The 14,561-nt window shown below is 60.4% G+C and overlaps 6 protein-coding genes across 6 annotated transcripts; 3 read left to right on the forward strand and 3 right to left on the reverse strand.

Moving 5' to 3' along the window:
* Window positions 1-256: 256 nt before the first annotated feature.
* V1518DRAFT_415957 (thiamine diphosphate-binding protein) lies at window positions 257-4,519 on the reverse strand. Its single transcript, XM_066903934.1, has 2 exons — window positions 4,235-4,519; window positions 257-3,586 (listed from the first exon to the last, which is right to left on the reverse strand). The coding sequence occupies exons 1-2, from the start codon at window positions 4,424-4,426 to the stop codon at window positions 692-694; spliced, it is 3,087 nt and encodes a 1,028-aa protein (XP_066759818.1). The 5' UTR covers window positions 4,427-4,519; the 3' UTR covers window positions 257-691.
* A 434-nt stretch (window positions 4,520-4,953) lies between these two features.
* V1518DRAFT_415961 (citrate synthase-like protein) lies at window positions 4,954-6,652 on the reverse strand. Its single transcript, XM_066903935.1, has 2 exons — window positions 6,269-6,652; window positions 4,954-6,211 (listed from the first exon to the last, which is right to left on the reverse strand). The coding sequence occupies exons 1-2, from the start codon at window positions 6,600-6,602 to the stop codon at window positions 5,157-5,159; spliced, it is 1,389 nt and encodes a 462-aa protein (XP_066759819.1). The 5' UTR covers window positions 6,603-6,652; the 3' UTR covers window positions 4,954-5,156.
* On the forward strand, window positions 6,449-7,999 carry V1518DRAFT_254754 (uncharacterized protein). The gene is made up of 2 exons (XM_066901007.1): window positions 6,449-6,694; window positions 6,751-7,999. Exons 1-2 carry the CDS (start codon window positions 6,688-6,690, stop codon window positions 7,650-7,652), a joined length of 909 nt encoding a protein of 302 aa, XP_066759820.1. The 5' UTR covers window positions 6,449-6,687; the 3' UTR covers window positions 7,653-7,999.
* Window positions 8,000-8,239: 240 nt separating this feature from the next.
* V1518DRAFT_415971 (serine hydroxymethyltransferase) lies at window positions 8,240-9,912 on the forward strand. The gene is made up of 3 exons (XM_066903936.1): window positions 8,240-8,283; window positions 8,344-8,394; window positions 8,451-9,912. The coding sequence occupies exons 1-3, from the start codon at window positions 8,251-8,253 to the stop codon at window positions 9,774-9,776; spliced, it is 1,410 nt and encodes a 469-aa protein (XP_066759821.1). The 5' UTR covers window positions 8,240-8,250; the 3' UTR covers window positions 9,777-9,912.
* Window positions 9,913-9,933: 21 nt separating this feature from the next.
* V1518DRAFT_254578 (uncharacterized protein) lies at window positions 9,934-11,230 on the reverse strand. The gene is made up of 3 exons (XM_066901006.1): window positions 11,167-11,230; window positions 10,593-11,101; window positions 9,934-10,525 (listed from the first exon to the last, which is right to left on the reverse strand). Exons 2-3 carry the CDS (start codon window positions 10,972-10,974, stop codon window positions 10,305-10,307), a joined length of 603 nt encoding a protein of 200 aa, XP_066759822.1. The 5' UTR covers window positions 10,975-11,101; window positions 11,167-11,230; the 3' UTR covers window positions 9,934-10,304.
* Window positions 11,231-12,342: 1,112 nt separating this feature from the next.
* Window positions 12,343-14,184, forward strand: V1518DRAFT_415979 (metalloenzyme). The gene is made up of 2 exons (XM_066903937.1): window positions 12,343-12,489; window positions 12,561-14,184. The coding sequence occupies exons 1-2, from the start codon at window positions 12,453-12,455 to the stop codon at window positions 14,066-14,068; spliced, it is 1,545 nt and encodes a 514-aa protein (XP_066759823.1). The 5' UTR covers window positions 12,343-12,452; the 3' UTR covers window positions 14,069-14,184.
* Window positions 14,185-14,561: the final 377 nt, after the last annotated feature.

The raw sequence follows: 14,561 nt of genomic DNA on the forward strand, positions 1-14,561 counted from the left end.
CGGGCACCTTTTAGAGTCACGGTTTGATTATTGGATGGACATCGCTTCGTCGCTACATTCATTCACGCCGTCTTTAATGACGGCTCTGCGTGCTCAAGGTTCAAATTTATAAGCTCCAGAAGAAAATCGGTTTCTGTCGTCCAGCGCGATTGAGCGCGTCCTTTTATGGCTTTGACGTCGAGGATCGTTGGGCGGCGGAACGCACATATCTATAGCTTGGTTATCTCTTGGACTTGTAGGTCAATAAATGTTTTGATTGTGATCTTGTGTCGCTTCTCCTCCTGTCTACTGGCCGTGTCCGGCTTCCCGCTCGCTTGCTCGGACAGGAGCTGCCTAGACAGTGACTGTTAAAATTGTGTGCTGCTTGTCAGTGCATTTCTATTGCAAAAGAACGACAAACAGACAAAGAACATAGTGAAGACTACTCAAACACAGCATTCGTTGATGCCGTAAGACTGCCGCGCACTCAACGTTGTTTCTTCGGCTGCTGTGCCCGGCCAACCAGTCATATCACCTTACGGCTTCTTCTAGATGATCCTATACCACTTTTATTACCGTATATAATTCTTCGTGTAGCAAATGAATGACACAAACAGAATATCCCGCGAAAAAACGCGCAAGAGACAACGACTAAAACCAACTAACTGATTAAAAAGATTGTGAACGTCATGATATGCTTAGGAGTTTTCGTTTACAACTGGTATGCAGCCTTCAGGAAAGCCTCTTCCTCGTTGTGATGAATGATCTTGTTACCGGCGGCGACGGACGCGGAAATCTCGCGACCGGCGTACCGGATGTCAAAGTCCTTGTAATTGTCGGTCTCCTTCAACGTGGTCTGGAAACGCGGCGAAACATAGGTCCAGGCACCGGCGTTCAGGTGCTCCTCCTGGCACCAGACGATATCCGTCAGGTTGGGGTAGCTGTTCAGCACGTCACGGACCTGAGCGTAAGGGAACGGGTGGAACTGCTCGACCTTGATGATGGAGGTGTCCTCGATCTTGTTAGTCTCACGCGCCTTGTGCAAAGTGGCGTAGACCTGACCACTGCAGAAGATGACGCGCTTCGTCTCCGACTTAGGAACGACAGACTGGTCCTCGATGATCCACTCGAACTTGGACTCGCCGGTGAACTCGGAAAGGCTCGACCGGGCCAGAGGGTGACGCAGCAACGACTTGGAGAAGAACAGGATCAAAGGCTTCCGGAATTGTCTGTGGATCTGGCGACGAAGAAGATGGAACAAGTTAGCAGGGGTACTGGGGTACGCGACCTGCATGTTGGCGTCCTGGTGCTGTCGCTGGAGCTTCTCGGCCGACGGGAAGAATCGCGGATCCTCGTTGGCGAGCTGCAGGTATCGCTCAATACGAGCAGACGAGTGCTCGGGACCCTGGCCATCGTAGCCGTGGGGAAGCGAGAGAACAAGGCCGGATCGCTGAGCCCACTTCGCCTCACCGGAGGCAATGAACTGGTCAATGATGACCTGAGCGGTGTTGGCGAAATCACCGAACTGAGCCTCCCACATGACAAGAGCGTCGGGAGACGTCAGCGAGTAACCGTACTCGAAGCCCATAACACCGTACTCGGACAGCGACGAGTTGCTGATGTGGAAAGCAGCCTGGTCGGCAGAGACGTGCTGCAGAGGAGTGTAGGTAGACTCGGAGTCCTGGTCGTGGAGAACGGCGTGGCGCTGAGAGAAGGTACCACGCTCGACATCCTGGCCGGATACACGGACATGGTAGCCCTCGGAAAGGAGCGAGCCGAAAGCAAGAGCCTCACCAGTGGACCAGTCGATACCAGCACCATCCTGGACGGTCTTCTGCCGGTTGGCCAAGATACGCTTCAGGTTGCGGTGGACAGTGAATCCCTCGGGAGCGCTGGAAACAACGGAGCCGATGTGCTTCAGCAGGCCCTCGTCAACGGCAGTAGGAAGATGAGGGAGAATCTCGGTCGCAAGCTCCTTAGGAGTCTTGAAGCCGTCCCAAGCAGACGCGAGCCACTCACGGTGAGTGGGCACGTAGTCCTTAGCGTGCGAGAAAGACTCCTCCAAAAGACCCCAGACCCACTTCTTGTGCTCATCAATGTCCTCCTTGGAGAAGGACTTCTCGGCGAGGAGCTGGTCGACGTACTTGTCGATGACGGGCTCCATCTGAGCGATCTTCTTGTACATGAGCGGCTGAGTGAACGAGGGCTGATCAGTCTCGTTGTGGCCGTGCTTGCGGTAGCAGACGATGTCGATGATGACATCCTTCTTGAACTGCATGCGGTAGTCGGCAGCGAGCTGGCAGATGAAGTTGACGGCCTCGACGTTGTCGCCGTTGACGTGGAAGATGGGGGCGTCGATAGCCTTGCCGATGTCAGACGGGTACAGAGTTGAGCGAGCGAAGCGGGGGTCAGTCGTGAAACCGATCTGATTGTTCACAATGAGGTGGATCGTGCCGCCGGTGGTGAAGGCAGGCAGGCTGTGCAGACCGAAGGTCTCGTACACGATACCCTGGCCCGCGAAAGCGGCATCACCGTGGAGCAAGACGCCCATGGCGGAGGTGCACTCAACGTCGTCCTTGTTGTAGTGAAGGATAGCGCGGGTCTTGCCAAGGACGACGGAATCCTCAGCCTCGAGATGCGACGGGTTGGCCACGAGCGAAAGGTTGACGCGCTTGCCGGAAGGAGTGGGCCGCTGGTAGTTCATGCCGAGATGGTACTTGACGTCACCGGAGCCCTCCTCGTCAGGCGCGTCGGTGCCAGAGAACTCGGAGAAGATAGACTCGTTCGGCTTGCGAACAACGTTGGAAAGCATGTTGAGACGACCACGGTGGGGCATGCCGATGACGATGTCGGTGACGCCGTAGTCAACGGAGCGGTCGATGAGCGCCTTCATACCGGGAATCATGGTCTCGCCGCCCTCGAGACCGAAACGCTTGTCGTTGGGGTACTTGGTGGCGAGGAACGACTCGAAGCTGGTGGCCCAGATAGTGCGGTCGAGAATGCGGCGCTTCTCGTCGACGCTGTACGCGTAGGGCTGAGCAACCTCGATGCGCTGGCGGATCCAGTCGCACTCCGCACGGTCGGGAATGTGGATGTACTCGACACCGTAGGCACCGGCGTACGTCCTCTCGCAGGCGTCGATGATCTCACGCAGAGTCATCTTGGTCCTTCCGTCGACGGCGAACCAGGGCAGGATGCCGGGGCCCAGGTTGAACTCGGTATCAAGGTCGCTCGCAGTGAAGTTGTAGTGCTCGAGAGTCAGCTCCTTGGGGATAGTGGCCTGGCGGATGCCAAGGGGGTCAAGCTTGGCCTTCAGATGGCCGCGGACCTGGTAAGCGCGGACGAGCAGCTGGACCTTCAGGTGGCTGACGATCTCAGTGTTGCCACCGAGGCCGGCGCCGGGAACCACATAGGGAACGCCCGCGGCCGGAGGAACAATCGTGGGTGGCGGGATGAACGCGCGCGAGGGCTGCACGCCCTGCGACTCCATGTTCTTGAAGTACACCTGCCACGAGATGTGAACAGATGTGGGGTCGGTCTTCCAGGCATCGTACATCTCATCGATGTAGTTGGCGGAGTTGCCGTCGAGGAAAGAATCGTTCGGGTCCTGCAGGTGAAAAAAAAATATTAGTCCATGTAACGTGCTGGTGGATGTTGCAGTGCCAGGCGTCTGTGTGTGCAGGTCCGCAAATACTATTCTCCGTGTGTTCACGGGGAGCCGCTGAGCCGCGCGTCGCGCGGCTCAGCGCTGGTCAAAGCGCACCAACTCCAATCAAACTCCGCCTAAAAACCAACGCCAGACAGCCAGCCGACACAGCCGTGAGCCACTCGCCGCAGGTCTGTTGGCTTGCCACCCTCAGGCGGTCGCATGCCGCCAGTAGCAGGCCCGGCTTCGCGGAAGAACCCACGCATGCGTGCATCGCGAATGCGTCGAGACGCCGCTGCCGGCCGCCAGCTCGCGGCACCGCCCTGCCCCTGCCTGCAGCACGCGGCCACCCGACAGCGCGCGGCGGAAGCGGAAGGACCTCGCAGGTGCGAGTCGAGCACACATAACTGAGCCCACAGTCGCGATCCCACGCTGCGCATCACGAGCTGTCGACACAGGCAGTCGCCCGCAGGGTATTGCCAAGTATGCCCCGCCAACATCTCGCCGATCAAGTTGCACGCACACACAAACGGAGCTGGCACCGCAACCGCGCAAACTCCGCAAGAAAACCTGCTAGACTCGCGCACAAAGGGACAGCAGGAAACATACCACGCCGACGGGAGCAGCGTTGGCCGCGGTCGACAGGACACGCGCCATGAGCGGGCACTTGCCGGCTCTGTACGCGGCCACGACGGCGGCGCGGGCGCCATAGGCGGCGGCGGCCGCACGGCCTGAGGCGACCGACGCGCTCAGTCTGGCGGAGGCCTTTGGCAGGGAGCGGAGCATTGTGGAGGACGCCATTGCCGGGAAAGAGAAGAGCGCGGCGACGACAGAACGACGGACAACGACGGCGAGGTGCAGCTGGCGACAGGAGTGGAGAGCGAGGAGGAAGAGGGCCCGGCATATGTTGTCTGGGGGCAGCGACGCCCGCACGCGGCCGGGTCGCTTACCCGGCCCAGCCGCGGAACGCTATCCGCGCCAGTGCCGGCCCGCGTTAGTCAGCGCCGCCGCGCGCGCTTACGTGGGGCGCGCATCGGAGCGCGCGCTCATTGGCCGTCGGATCCATGACTCCGCGCGGCGCCCGCGCCAGGACCGGCCGCGCCGCTCCGCGCAGTCGCTGGCCGCCCCGGCGAGTCCGGGGTCCGGCGCGCGCGCGCGCACCGCGAGCATCCCCACACTTTCCCGTCTGGCGTCGCGCCGGCTTGCAGGACGCGCCCTGCGGGGCGCGTCCCGTGAGCGCAGGGCATGCCGCGGTGCGCACTCGTCTGCGGGCTGCAGCAGGCAGAGGCGGCGACGCTACGCGGGACGTGTGGCAGGCGGGCCACCACTAAAAGCTGTTCAACATCTGTTTGGCAAACTAAAACGAAGTGCGGCCGGCGCCGCGGACAGGCAGCCCTAAACCAAACGCGCTGGGATAGCGCACCGCGCAGACCACAGCAGTGGCATCGCGACCGGCCGCCTACGGACGTGCAAGCGCTGGGGCGGGGACCGCCACTGGCGGCCTGGTCGCCGGCGCACACGCGCCAGGCGCCTACTTCGCCTGGGCAATGATGCTTTCCAGCGTCAGACTCTTTGGCCTCTCGATGGGCAGTCCCAACGCGCGGTCCCAGATCAGCTGCGCCAAGGGTCCGATGCACCGCGACACGCCGAAGGCTGCGGTGTAGAACATCGTCTGCGTCAGACCAAAATGGTGCATGAGCACACCCGACGCGGCGTCCACGTTGGGAAACGGGTTGGAGGTCTTGCCGTGCTCGGTGAGAACGGCGGGCGCGATTTCGGAGGTGTCGATGACGAGCTTGAAGACGGGGTCGTGCTGCGAGATGGCGGGCCGCTCGCGGGCGAAGTCAATGAGGGCCTCGAAGCGCGGGTCGGGCTTGCGCAGGACAGCGTGGCCGTAGCCGGGGACGACGCGGCCGGAGTTGAGCACCGACCAGAGGAAGTCCTTGACGTGGTCGTGGGAGTAGCTGTCCGGAATGGCCTCCTTCATGGCCAGAATGAATCTGAGCACCTCCTGTGCGGCCAGGCCGTGGAGCGGACCGGCCAGCCCCTGCAGGCCAGCCGAGTACGAGAGAAAGGGATCCGCAAGCGCTGAACCGACCAGGTGCGTGGCGTGGGCAGACACGTTTCCGCCTTCGTGGTCGCCGTGCAGCGCGAGATACAGGCGCAGAAAGTCGACAAAGTCCGCGCTCTTGCTGACGCCGAGCATGTTTGAGAAGTTGAGCGCCCAGTCAGCGCCGGGGTCGATGTCGGCGGGCAGGGCCCCGCCGCCGTTGTACGTGTTCTGATAGATCTTCGCGGCGATCTTGGGCAGCTTGGCAACCAGCGTGATGCAGTCGTCGAACGTGGGCTCCCAGTAGTCCTTCTTTGCGAGCGTCCCGGACTCGTACCGCTTGGCGAACACGGAGTCGTGGTTGAGGGCGGCTACTGCAATGGCGATCTGGGTCATGGGATGCATGGTCGGGGGAAGACCGTCGATGATCTTGACGAGATACCCGGGCAGGTCGCCTTTGGCGGCGAGCTCAGCGGAGAAGGAGCGAATCTCTGCGGTGCTGGGGATTTCGCCGCTGACGAGGAACCAGAACATTGCTGCAGTCGACAGTTAGTGCGCGCCGCCGCAACAACGGCTCAGACTCGACAACGTACCCTCTGGAAGCATCTCGCCGCCGCCCGCAGCCTTGGGCAGTAGCTCCTGGCACTCCTTGATGGTCTTGCCGTGGAAGCGAATGCCGGTCACAGGGTCAAGCTGCGACCCTTCCCAGAGCAGCGACTTGAGGCCGCGCATGCCGCCGAGAAGACTTGCCACCTCGACGGTGCCAAGCGACTTCGATCCTAGCTCGCTCTTGACCTTCTGCAGCAGCGCGCGCTTCTTGGGGACAGCCTCGCGCAAGACCTGCTTGAGCGCGGTGGACGAGTGACGCACGAACGCGTGGCTGGGTGCCCGGACGAGTGGCTGGACGACAGCGTTAGCGGTGTGCATCTCATGTTTCAGGCGGCGACAGAAGACCCACGCGAGACGACCGCAGGACCGACGACATGGTGCGGGATGCGGGGGGCAGAGTAAGATGGGTGGTACGCGAGAACGATGGCTGCTGGCCTGCTGTGTATCACTAACGGACAAGCACTAGGTCGTGACGACGAGCGACGGTCGGGTCCGGCGGATGGTATTTGTCTTGCGCGTTCCTGGCGCCTCCGGCGCGGGGAGGGGGGGGGGTGGGGTTGGCCGACGACTTATTATGTGAACTCGGCAGAACCGCACGACGCGCGCGACGCCCCTCTTCCCCAGCGCCCGCGGACCCGCGCTGCCGGCCTGTGTCTGCTTCGCGACTCGTCTGTCCGATGGCACTGCGGTGCGTCCTGCGGTGCGTCCAGCGCGGCGGCTGGGCGTCCAGCGCGTGAGGGCACGGAGGGACAAGTGCGGGGGCGCGCCGGTCCGGCGGCACGCCATGCGGGGGAGCAGCGCGTGCGGCGATTGGCCGGCGCGACTCCGGTGGAATCTGCCGCCGCACGTGCTGCCGCTGCCGCGTGTCCCAGCGATGCAGGATCAGCCAGGCCAGCGGCGGCAGAGACGGCCCTGCGTGCCGCGCAGCAGGCGCAAAGGGCGGGGGCGGAGAAGGCGCGATACGCGGCGAGGCATCGCGCCCCGAACGGGCCGCGCGCGATGCGGCTGCGAGGGGCTTGTGGCGTCAGCGCGATGCGGGGCGTCGCCGCCAGCCGCGGTCCGCGCCTCTTCCCCGCAGAGGGGCTTCTCCACCCCCGCTCAGCTGGGGTTTATTGCTCAGCAGCGTTCTGTTGCGCTGCCGAGTACACGCAGGACGGCCGGTGCGTTGTATTTGCGTGCTCGCTATTCGCCTCTTGGTTCCGCGGCCTGATCGGTGGTGTCGAGGCGGCCGCTGCTGGGCCTGATGCCCGTCTGCTGCTTCTGGGCGACGAGGCGCGCATTTGCAGGGCGGGAGGGGGAGCTGGGCATGGTGAGCTGGTAGCAGCTCTTGTTGCGAGTTGCTCGACGCCGGCGGAGCTCGAGCTGTAGAACCGTAGCTGCAGTCTGCAGGGAGGGTCTGCGATGCTTGCTTGTGCACTCGCAGCACTGTCCAGACGCTCAGATGCCTCAGCTCTGTTGCGGCGACTGCTGCAGCTGCCGTCCCACCGCGGTGACCGCCGGAGCGGTGCGCTGCTGACGACGTCGTCTGGAGAGTCTCGCCGCGCGCGCCGCGCACAGCAATTTGCTGACAGCCCGTCGAGGTGCTTGTGGCGTGCGCGTTAGAGCGCGACGTCACTGAGAGCAGCGTGACGGGAAAAAAGCTTCAGACAAGCTTTCGACGCATCAGAGAAATTTCTCTCTTCTCTCCAAGTTTCTGATCTGTTCGATCGATGCCCACATCCTTCGTGCCACGTGTATATCGATATCTTTCTCCTGCTGTAAGTTCACCTGCTGGTTGTATCCCCGTTGGTGGCCGTATGTGCGGTGTTCGCCGGGTACGCTGGTGTTCTCTGCGGGAGTGACTCACCGCGGTTCTGGCGCAGTATTTTCGTGATTTCTCACTGCCCTTCTCCAGAGACCCTCTGCCGCCCGATTCGCTTCCTCGCACACACTCTTTGCTCGGACATTCTCATCTTCACCTGCCAGCATGTCGTACGCACTCTCTGAGACCCACAAGAATGTGAGCTGCGAGCTTGTCGTTGGATCATGGTGACGGGCGACTAACGTGATTCCGCTGCAGATGCTTCAAGCGTCGCTCGTCGACTCCGACCCCGAGGTCGCCAAGATTATGGTAGGTCTGCTATATGATCGCGAGGTCCGTATGAGCAGGTGCTGATCGCAATCAAGAGCGACGAGATCAAGCGCCAGCGCGAGTCGATTGTTCTGATCGCGTCCGAGAACTTCACCTCGCGTGCTGTGTTTGACGCGCTGGGCTCGCCCATGTCCAACAAGTACTCCGAGGGCTACCCCGGTGCCCGTTACTACGGCGGCAACCAGCACATCGACCAGATGGAGCGTCTGTGCCAGCAGCGCGCTCTCGAGGCTTTCCACATCGACCCGGCCAAGTGGGGCGTCAACGTGCAGACGCTCTCCGGCTCGCCTGCCAACTTGCAGGTTTACCAGGCCTTGATCAAGCCCCACGAGCGCATCATGGGTCTCGATCTCCCCCATGGCGGCCACTTGTCGCACGGCTACCAGACCGATTCGAAGAAGATCTCGGCGGTGTCGACTTACTTCGAGACAATGCCTTACCGTGTTGATCTGGAGACCGGCATCATCGACTACGACATGCTCGAGAAGACCGCGGTTCTCTTCCGCCCCAAGATCATCGTCGCCGGCACCTCCGCGTACTGCCGTCTGATCGACTACAAGAAGTTCCGCGAGATTGCGGACCTTGTTGGCGCGTACCTCGTCGTCGACATGGCGCACATCTCCGGTCTGATCGCCGCGCAGGTGATCCCGTCGCCCTTTGAGTACGCCGACGTCGTCACCACCACGACGCACAAGTCGCTCCGTGGCCCGCGCGGTGCCATGATCTTCTTCCGCAAGGGTGTTCGCTCAGTCAACGCCAAGACCGGCAAGGAGACTCTGTACGATCTTGAGAACCCGATCAACTTCTCCGTGTTCCCCGGCCACCAGGGCGGTCCCCACAACCACACGATCACCGCACTCGCAGTTGCGCTCAAGCAGGCGCAGACCGAGGACTACAAGAAGTACCAGGAGCAGGTGATCAAGAACGCGAAGGCTCTTGAGGTCGCGTTCAAAGCTAAGGGCTACACCCTCGTCAGCGGCGGCACTGACTCGCACATGGTGCTCGTGAACCTGCGCGCCAAGGGCGTCGATGGCGCGCGCGTCGAGTCGGTTTGCGAAGCGATCAACATTGCGCTGAACAAGAACGCGATCCCCGGCGACAAGTCCGCGCTTGTTCCTGGCGGTGTGCGCATTGGCGCCCCGGCCATGACGACACGTGGTCTTGGCGAGGAGGACTTCACGAGAATCGTTGGCTACATCGACCGGGCGGTCGAGATCGCGACCGAGACTCAGAAGTCTCTGCCCAAGGAGGCCAACAAGCTGAAGGACTTCAAGGAGGCCGTTGCGGCTGGCTCGGAGGAGCTCACGACGCTCAAGGCGGAGATCGCAGCCTGGGCTTCGCAGTTCCCCTTGCCTGTTTAAAGCACAGTGGCTGAACCCGGTGTTTTCAGGTGGATCTTAATCTTCTGATCATGTATTAAAAGTTCTTATTTGTTTTTCGTGTTTTGTCTTCGTAATAACCAATGTAAAGGCGAAATATAATTGTTCCAAAGGCGTCGATGTGGCGAGGTGCGGAGACCGCGAGGAGGCTCGGATTGACATTGCGGGTGTAAGAGCATCTGATCCAGCACATCATGACGTCGCCAATGGAGGCGCTGCGGCGGTGCACGTGTGGAAAACGTTCATCTCGGCGATGAGGCACGCAAGGAACAAAAGAAGCTGCGACAGGCAGATCGTACTATGGATGCATTTCAGCTGTCTGGCCAAGATCCTTGGCCGCTGTCGTCGTCCACGATTGCGCACCTGGATCGTCAGCGTGTCGCGGCAGACCACGGCGACAGACGCTGTGGCGGTGCGCGGACGCGACACGCGAAGGTGCTTATCGCTTAATGCATGCAGGGGCCCTAGCTGTGTCGACTACCCGTGGCTTGGCGCGAACGTGATAGACACTCAAACGCACCACCAGCCACGGTACCGCGCGTGTCCCGTATCTTCCGCTGCCGCAGCGATCTGAGCGGAGCACCGTCGACTGAGGCCGAGCGGGGAGGGCGGGAGGCGTTGTAAGCTAATCGAGGTGCTGTAAGGGCTGGAACGGTCTTGTCGGGGATTCGGGGGAAACTGGCCGAGGACAGGGCTTGTAAGCTGCGTTGTTCCCGAGTGCGACAGGCCAGCTCGAGACAGCACAGTGAGTGATTTGACCAACCATAGCGAAACGCCTCGACTCGCAGACACACGCACCATGGCCCGGATAAATCCGCGCGGAGAAGCAAATTTGCGACGCAATTTCCGCGTGAACGAAGGACCAGCGGTCCTGGACCCTCTGGACGGGACATCCCTCACTCAATGCGCTGCTGTGTGCTGACGAAGAGAAAGGTCTGCCGCCCGCCAGCGACGGCCGAGGCTGAGCAAGTTTGTGGCCACAGCGATTTTCTAGAAGAGCGGCTACTCTGCTCGCCGTTTTGCCCTCTAGCTCCATGCAGGGGTCCAAGACACACCCGGCATCTCCGGTGCCCGTGAGCTTGGCTCTGCGCGGACCGGTGCGAGTGTTCTCGGACACAATATGTCCCGGGGCCGGGGGCGAGGGGGGCATGTGTCGTCCTAGAACTGTCTCCGTGTTCATGCATGAGGGAAGTCAACTTCATTTGTTCGGTTTTCTATTCTTTTAATCTACGATCTGCGTGCCCACCTTTGCAACTTTGGCCGGTTCTTTATGACGTGGTGCACAAAAATTCTGTGGGTCAAATGAGCTGCAAGTAGTCAGAACGGGCAGTTAACCAGAGCAACTGCAATTGAATCACAAGGTTACAAATACCGATAGTCGTCCTGGTCGTGGAACGTCGGTGCAAGTCAATTACTTACAGCAATCTGCAACTGTAGTCTGCGAATGTCACTGTATAGCTGTAGAATTGGTCAGACACGTAGATAACAGAATACTATGGCAGTTGTCAGTCAGCAATATAATGGCATCGTCAAGTAACTCAGGGTATAACTTCAAGGTAGCGTGTAAGCCTGTTGGCTGTGTCGCTAGCCGGGACATGTCAAACTTGCGTACAGTAGTTGCCGCCTTAGAAAACGGAGATGACAAGGGCGGGGTAGGCGCAACGCGCAGCTCTCGCTCTCAGAAAATAAGCAAATCCGTGGTTCCGGAAAATAGACGGTATTAACAACCTTAATTCGAGAGACATACCGTTGGCTCGCCGTGGTGGATGTTGCGTCGCGTCGATTCACGGCCAAAAAGTAGTGCTCGTCACGAGCGCACGTGTGTGCTTGTCGATCCAGGCATGTTTTTCGTGCCGTGTCCGTAGTGGCTGGCCTGTATGGCTATACTCCAACAAGATATGTGGCATGGTCAGGGGCGCCCGGTGAGGTACGACCGGTGCGGAGAAGAAGCCAGAGGTTATTGGCGTGCACATCCGGTGGACGTAGACGCAAGAGGACAGAGCGCCGAGCAAGCTCGCCCCGGTGACTCGGCCGGCAGCTGACGAACCCCGCACAACAGAAAAAGCCGATTCGGCGAGAGAAGGTCACATAGAAACACAACAACGGGAACAGCGCGCAAGTAGAGCCATCTCCATGTATCCGGCCTTGGAGATGCTCGCGTCTCCGAGAAATTACCGTTGTAATCCCGCTCGACGCTCCCCGCGTCCCGAGAGGGCTGCAGCAGGGGCTGAACCGTCCTGAGGCAGCCGGCCGTCGTCCGCTCGCTCCCTTGCACGTCCGTGGCATCGCCGAGCAGAAGGTTAAGACTGCAATTGGACCGCTTAAACGCTGGGGAGAGCGCCATGAACACGGGGTTCGCCGTGTTCGTGAAGCTCCAGCGCGCTAGGCCGCTCCGCCGTCAAGAAGTCAGGTAAGGTCTCTGTAGGCCGCCAACTGAACCGGTTCTGCAGTTTGCTGCCCTACGAGCCCCGCACTGCTGAACCGAACCGGCTCGGCAGCTTGCAACCTACAATCGCGCGCATCCGAGAAAACCTCTTCTTAAAGCCCACCCATTGCCCGTCACCACACGGCCGCCTCCGCAACTGCTCCGACACCTGTTGTACTGTGCCCTTTCGTCAGCAAAGTCGACATACACCTTTCTTCTAGATAATTGTTGCAATGTCGGTTGAAAAGAACGCTTGTCTCATTGTCATTGGTGCGCTCACCCCACCTGTTTTTTTTGATTACGAAGGCGGGGTGTGGAATGAGACTAACGATGATCTGCAGACGGATGGGGAATTGCGCCGGAGAAGGGAGTCAAGGGCAATGCCATTGAGAACGCGTACACGCCGGTGATGGATGCGTTCCAGAAGATCCCGGGATACACCGAGCTCGAGGCGTCGTCGACGTTCGTCGGTCTGCCAGAGGGCCTGATGGGCAATTCGGAGGTTGGTCATTTGAACATCGGTGCGGGCCGTGTTGTCTGGCAGGACGTCGTGCGCATTGACATGTGCATGAGGAAGCATGAGTTTGGCAAGACTCCGAATATTGCTGCAACCATGAAGCACGCCATGGAGAAGTCTGACGGCAGACTGCATCTGCTCGGTCTACTGAGCGACGGCGGCGTGCACTCGCACCAGAACCACTTGTTCGAGCTGCTCCAGACGGCGAAGGAGTTTGGTCTCAAAAAAGTGTACGTCCATGCGTTCGGTGATGGTCGTGATACGGATCCCAAGTCGCTCGCCAGCTACTTGGAGACCCTGCTTGCCAAGTTTGAGGAGATCGGAGTCGGCGAGCTGGCGACGATCGTAGGCCGATATTTCGCCATGGACCGTGATAAGCGGTGGGATCGGGTTGAGATTGCGATCAAGGCGCTGCTGGACGTGAACGCGGGAGAGCAGGTCGAGCAGGCCTCGGCCATCTCTACCGTCAAGGCGCGCTACGCGGCTGGCGAGACGGACGAGTTCATCAAGCCGATCATTGTGCACGGGGAGGACGCGCGCATCAAGGCGAACGACACGCTGTTCTTCTTCAACTACCGATCGGACCGCGCGCGTGAGATCACTCAGCTTTTGGGTGTTGATTCGTCGCCCATCGAGACGAAGATCCCTGACGGGCTCAACATCACGACCATGACGCAGTACAAGGCGGACTACCCATTCGCGATTGCATTCCCGCCACAGCGCATGGACGATGTTCTGGCCGAGTGGCTTGGAAAGAAGGGTGTTGGGCAGGTGCACATTGCCGAGACGGAGAAGTACGCGCACGTCACATTCTTTTTCAATGGCGGTGTCGAGAAGCAGTACCCGCTTGAGGAGCGCGACCTGATCCCGTCGCCGCGCGTTGCGACGTATGATCTGGACCCAAAAATGTCGCAGCACAAGGTAGCGGACCAGATTGTGAAGCGTATGGAGGAGCACAAGTACCCGTTCGTCATGTGCAACCTAGCGGCGCCGGACATGGTTGGCCACACAGGCAACTACGAGGCCGCGGTAGAGGCGGTGACGCACTGCGACCAAGCGATCAAGACGATCTTCGAAGGCTGCGAGCGCAATGGCTACGTGCTGTTCATCACCGCTGACCACGGCAACGCGGAGGAGATGCTCACTCCGGAGGGTAAGCCTAAGACCGCCCATACGACGTACAAGGTGCCGTTTGTGATGGCGAACGCGCCAATGGAGTGGACGCTTGAGGACGGCGGCGCGCTGGGTGATGTTGCGCCTACGATTTTGGACGTGTTTGGACTGGAGAAGCCGGAGCACATGACGGGCCGGTCGCTGCTGAAGCGAAACTAGAGACGACGCGTCGATTGCGCGCAGGCTGGTTACTGCGCGCAGCGCCATTGCGTCGTGTGTTTTGTGTTTTAGATGAGCGTTGTCCTGAATTAGATTCTGTCGATGTTGCGAGTGCGTCAGCGTCAGCGTCATTTGCCGTGTTCGACGTGTTCGGCGGAGAGTGAGCGCGTCGCGCGCACCAAAGCCTACCACATTCAGCAACACTAATGGTGCCACGCCGCCCAAATTTGCGGTGCAGTGCGCGCGCTACCGTGTCGAGCCCAGACGTGTCGAGTTTTAGCGCGACGCGGCGTCAGCAGCAGGCACGTTTCTGCGAACGTACATATCTGTGTACTCTAATCCGACCAACGACAGAGCAGGAGACTAGAGCGCATCAACCAGAAGCATCCAGGGCGTCCTTGGGGGACAGGCCGCAGGGGTGTCGAGTTGGCTGAACGTGGCGCGGTCGCCGGAGCAGAAGATGACCGACCCCCGGCCGCACAACCCACGCAGC

This window comes from Limtongia smithiae, assembly GCF_038497785.1.
Source record: "Limtongia smithiae strain NRRL Y-17922 unplaced genomic scaffold V1518scaffold_5, whole genome shotgun sequence".
Classification (NCBI taxonomy): Eukaryota; Fungi; Ascomycota; class Lipomycetes; order Lipomycetales; family Lipomycetaceae; genus Limtongia; species Limtongia smithiae.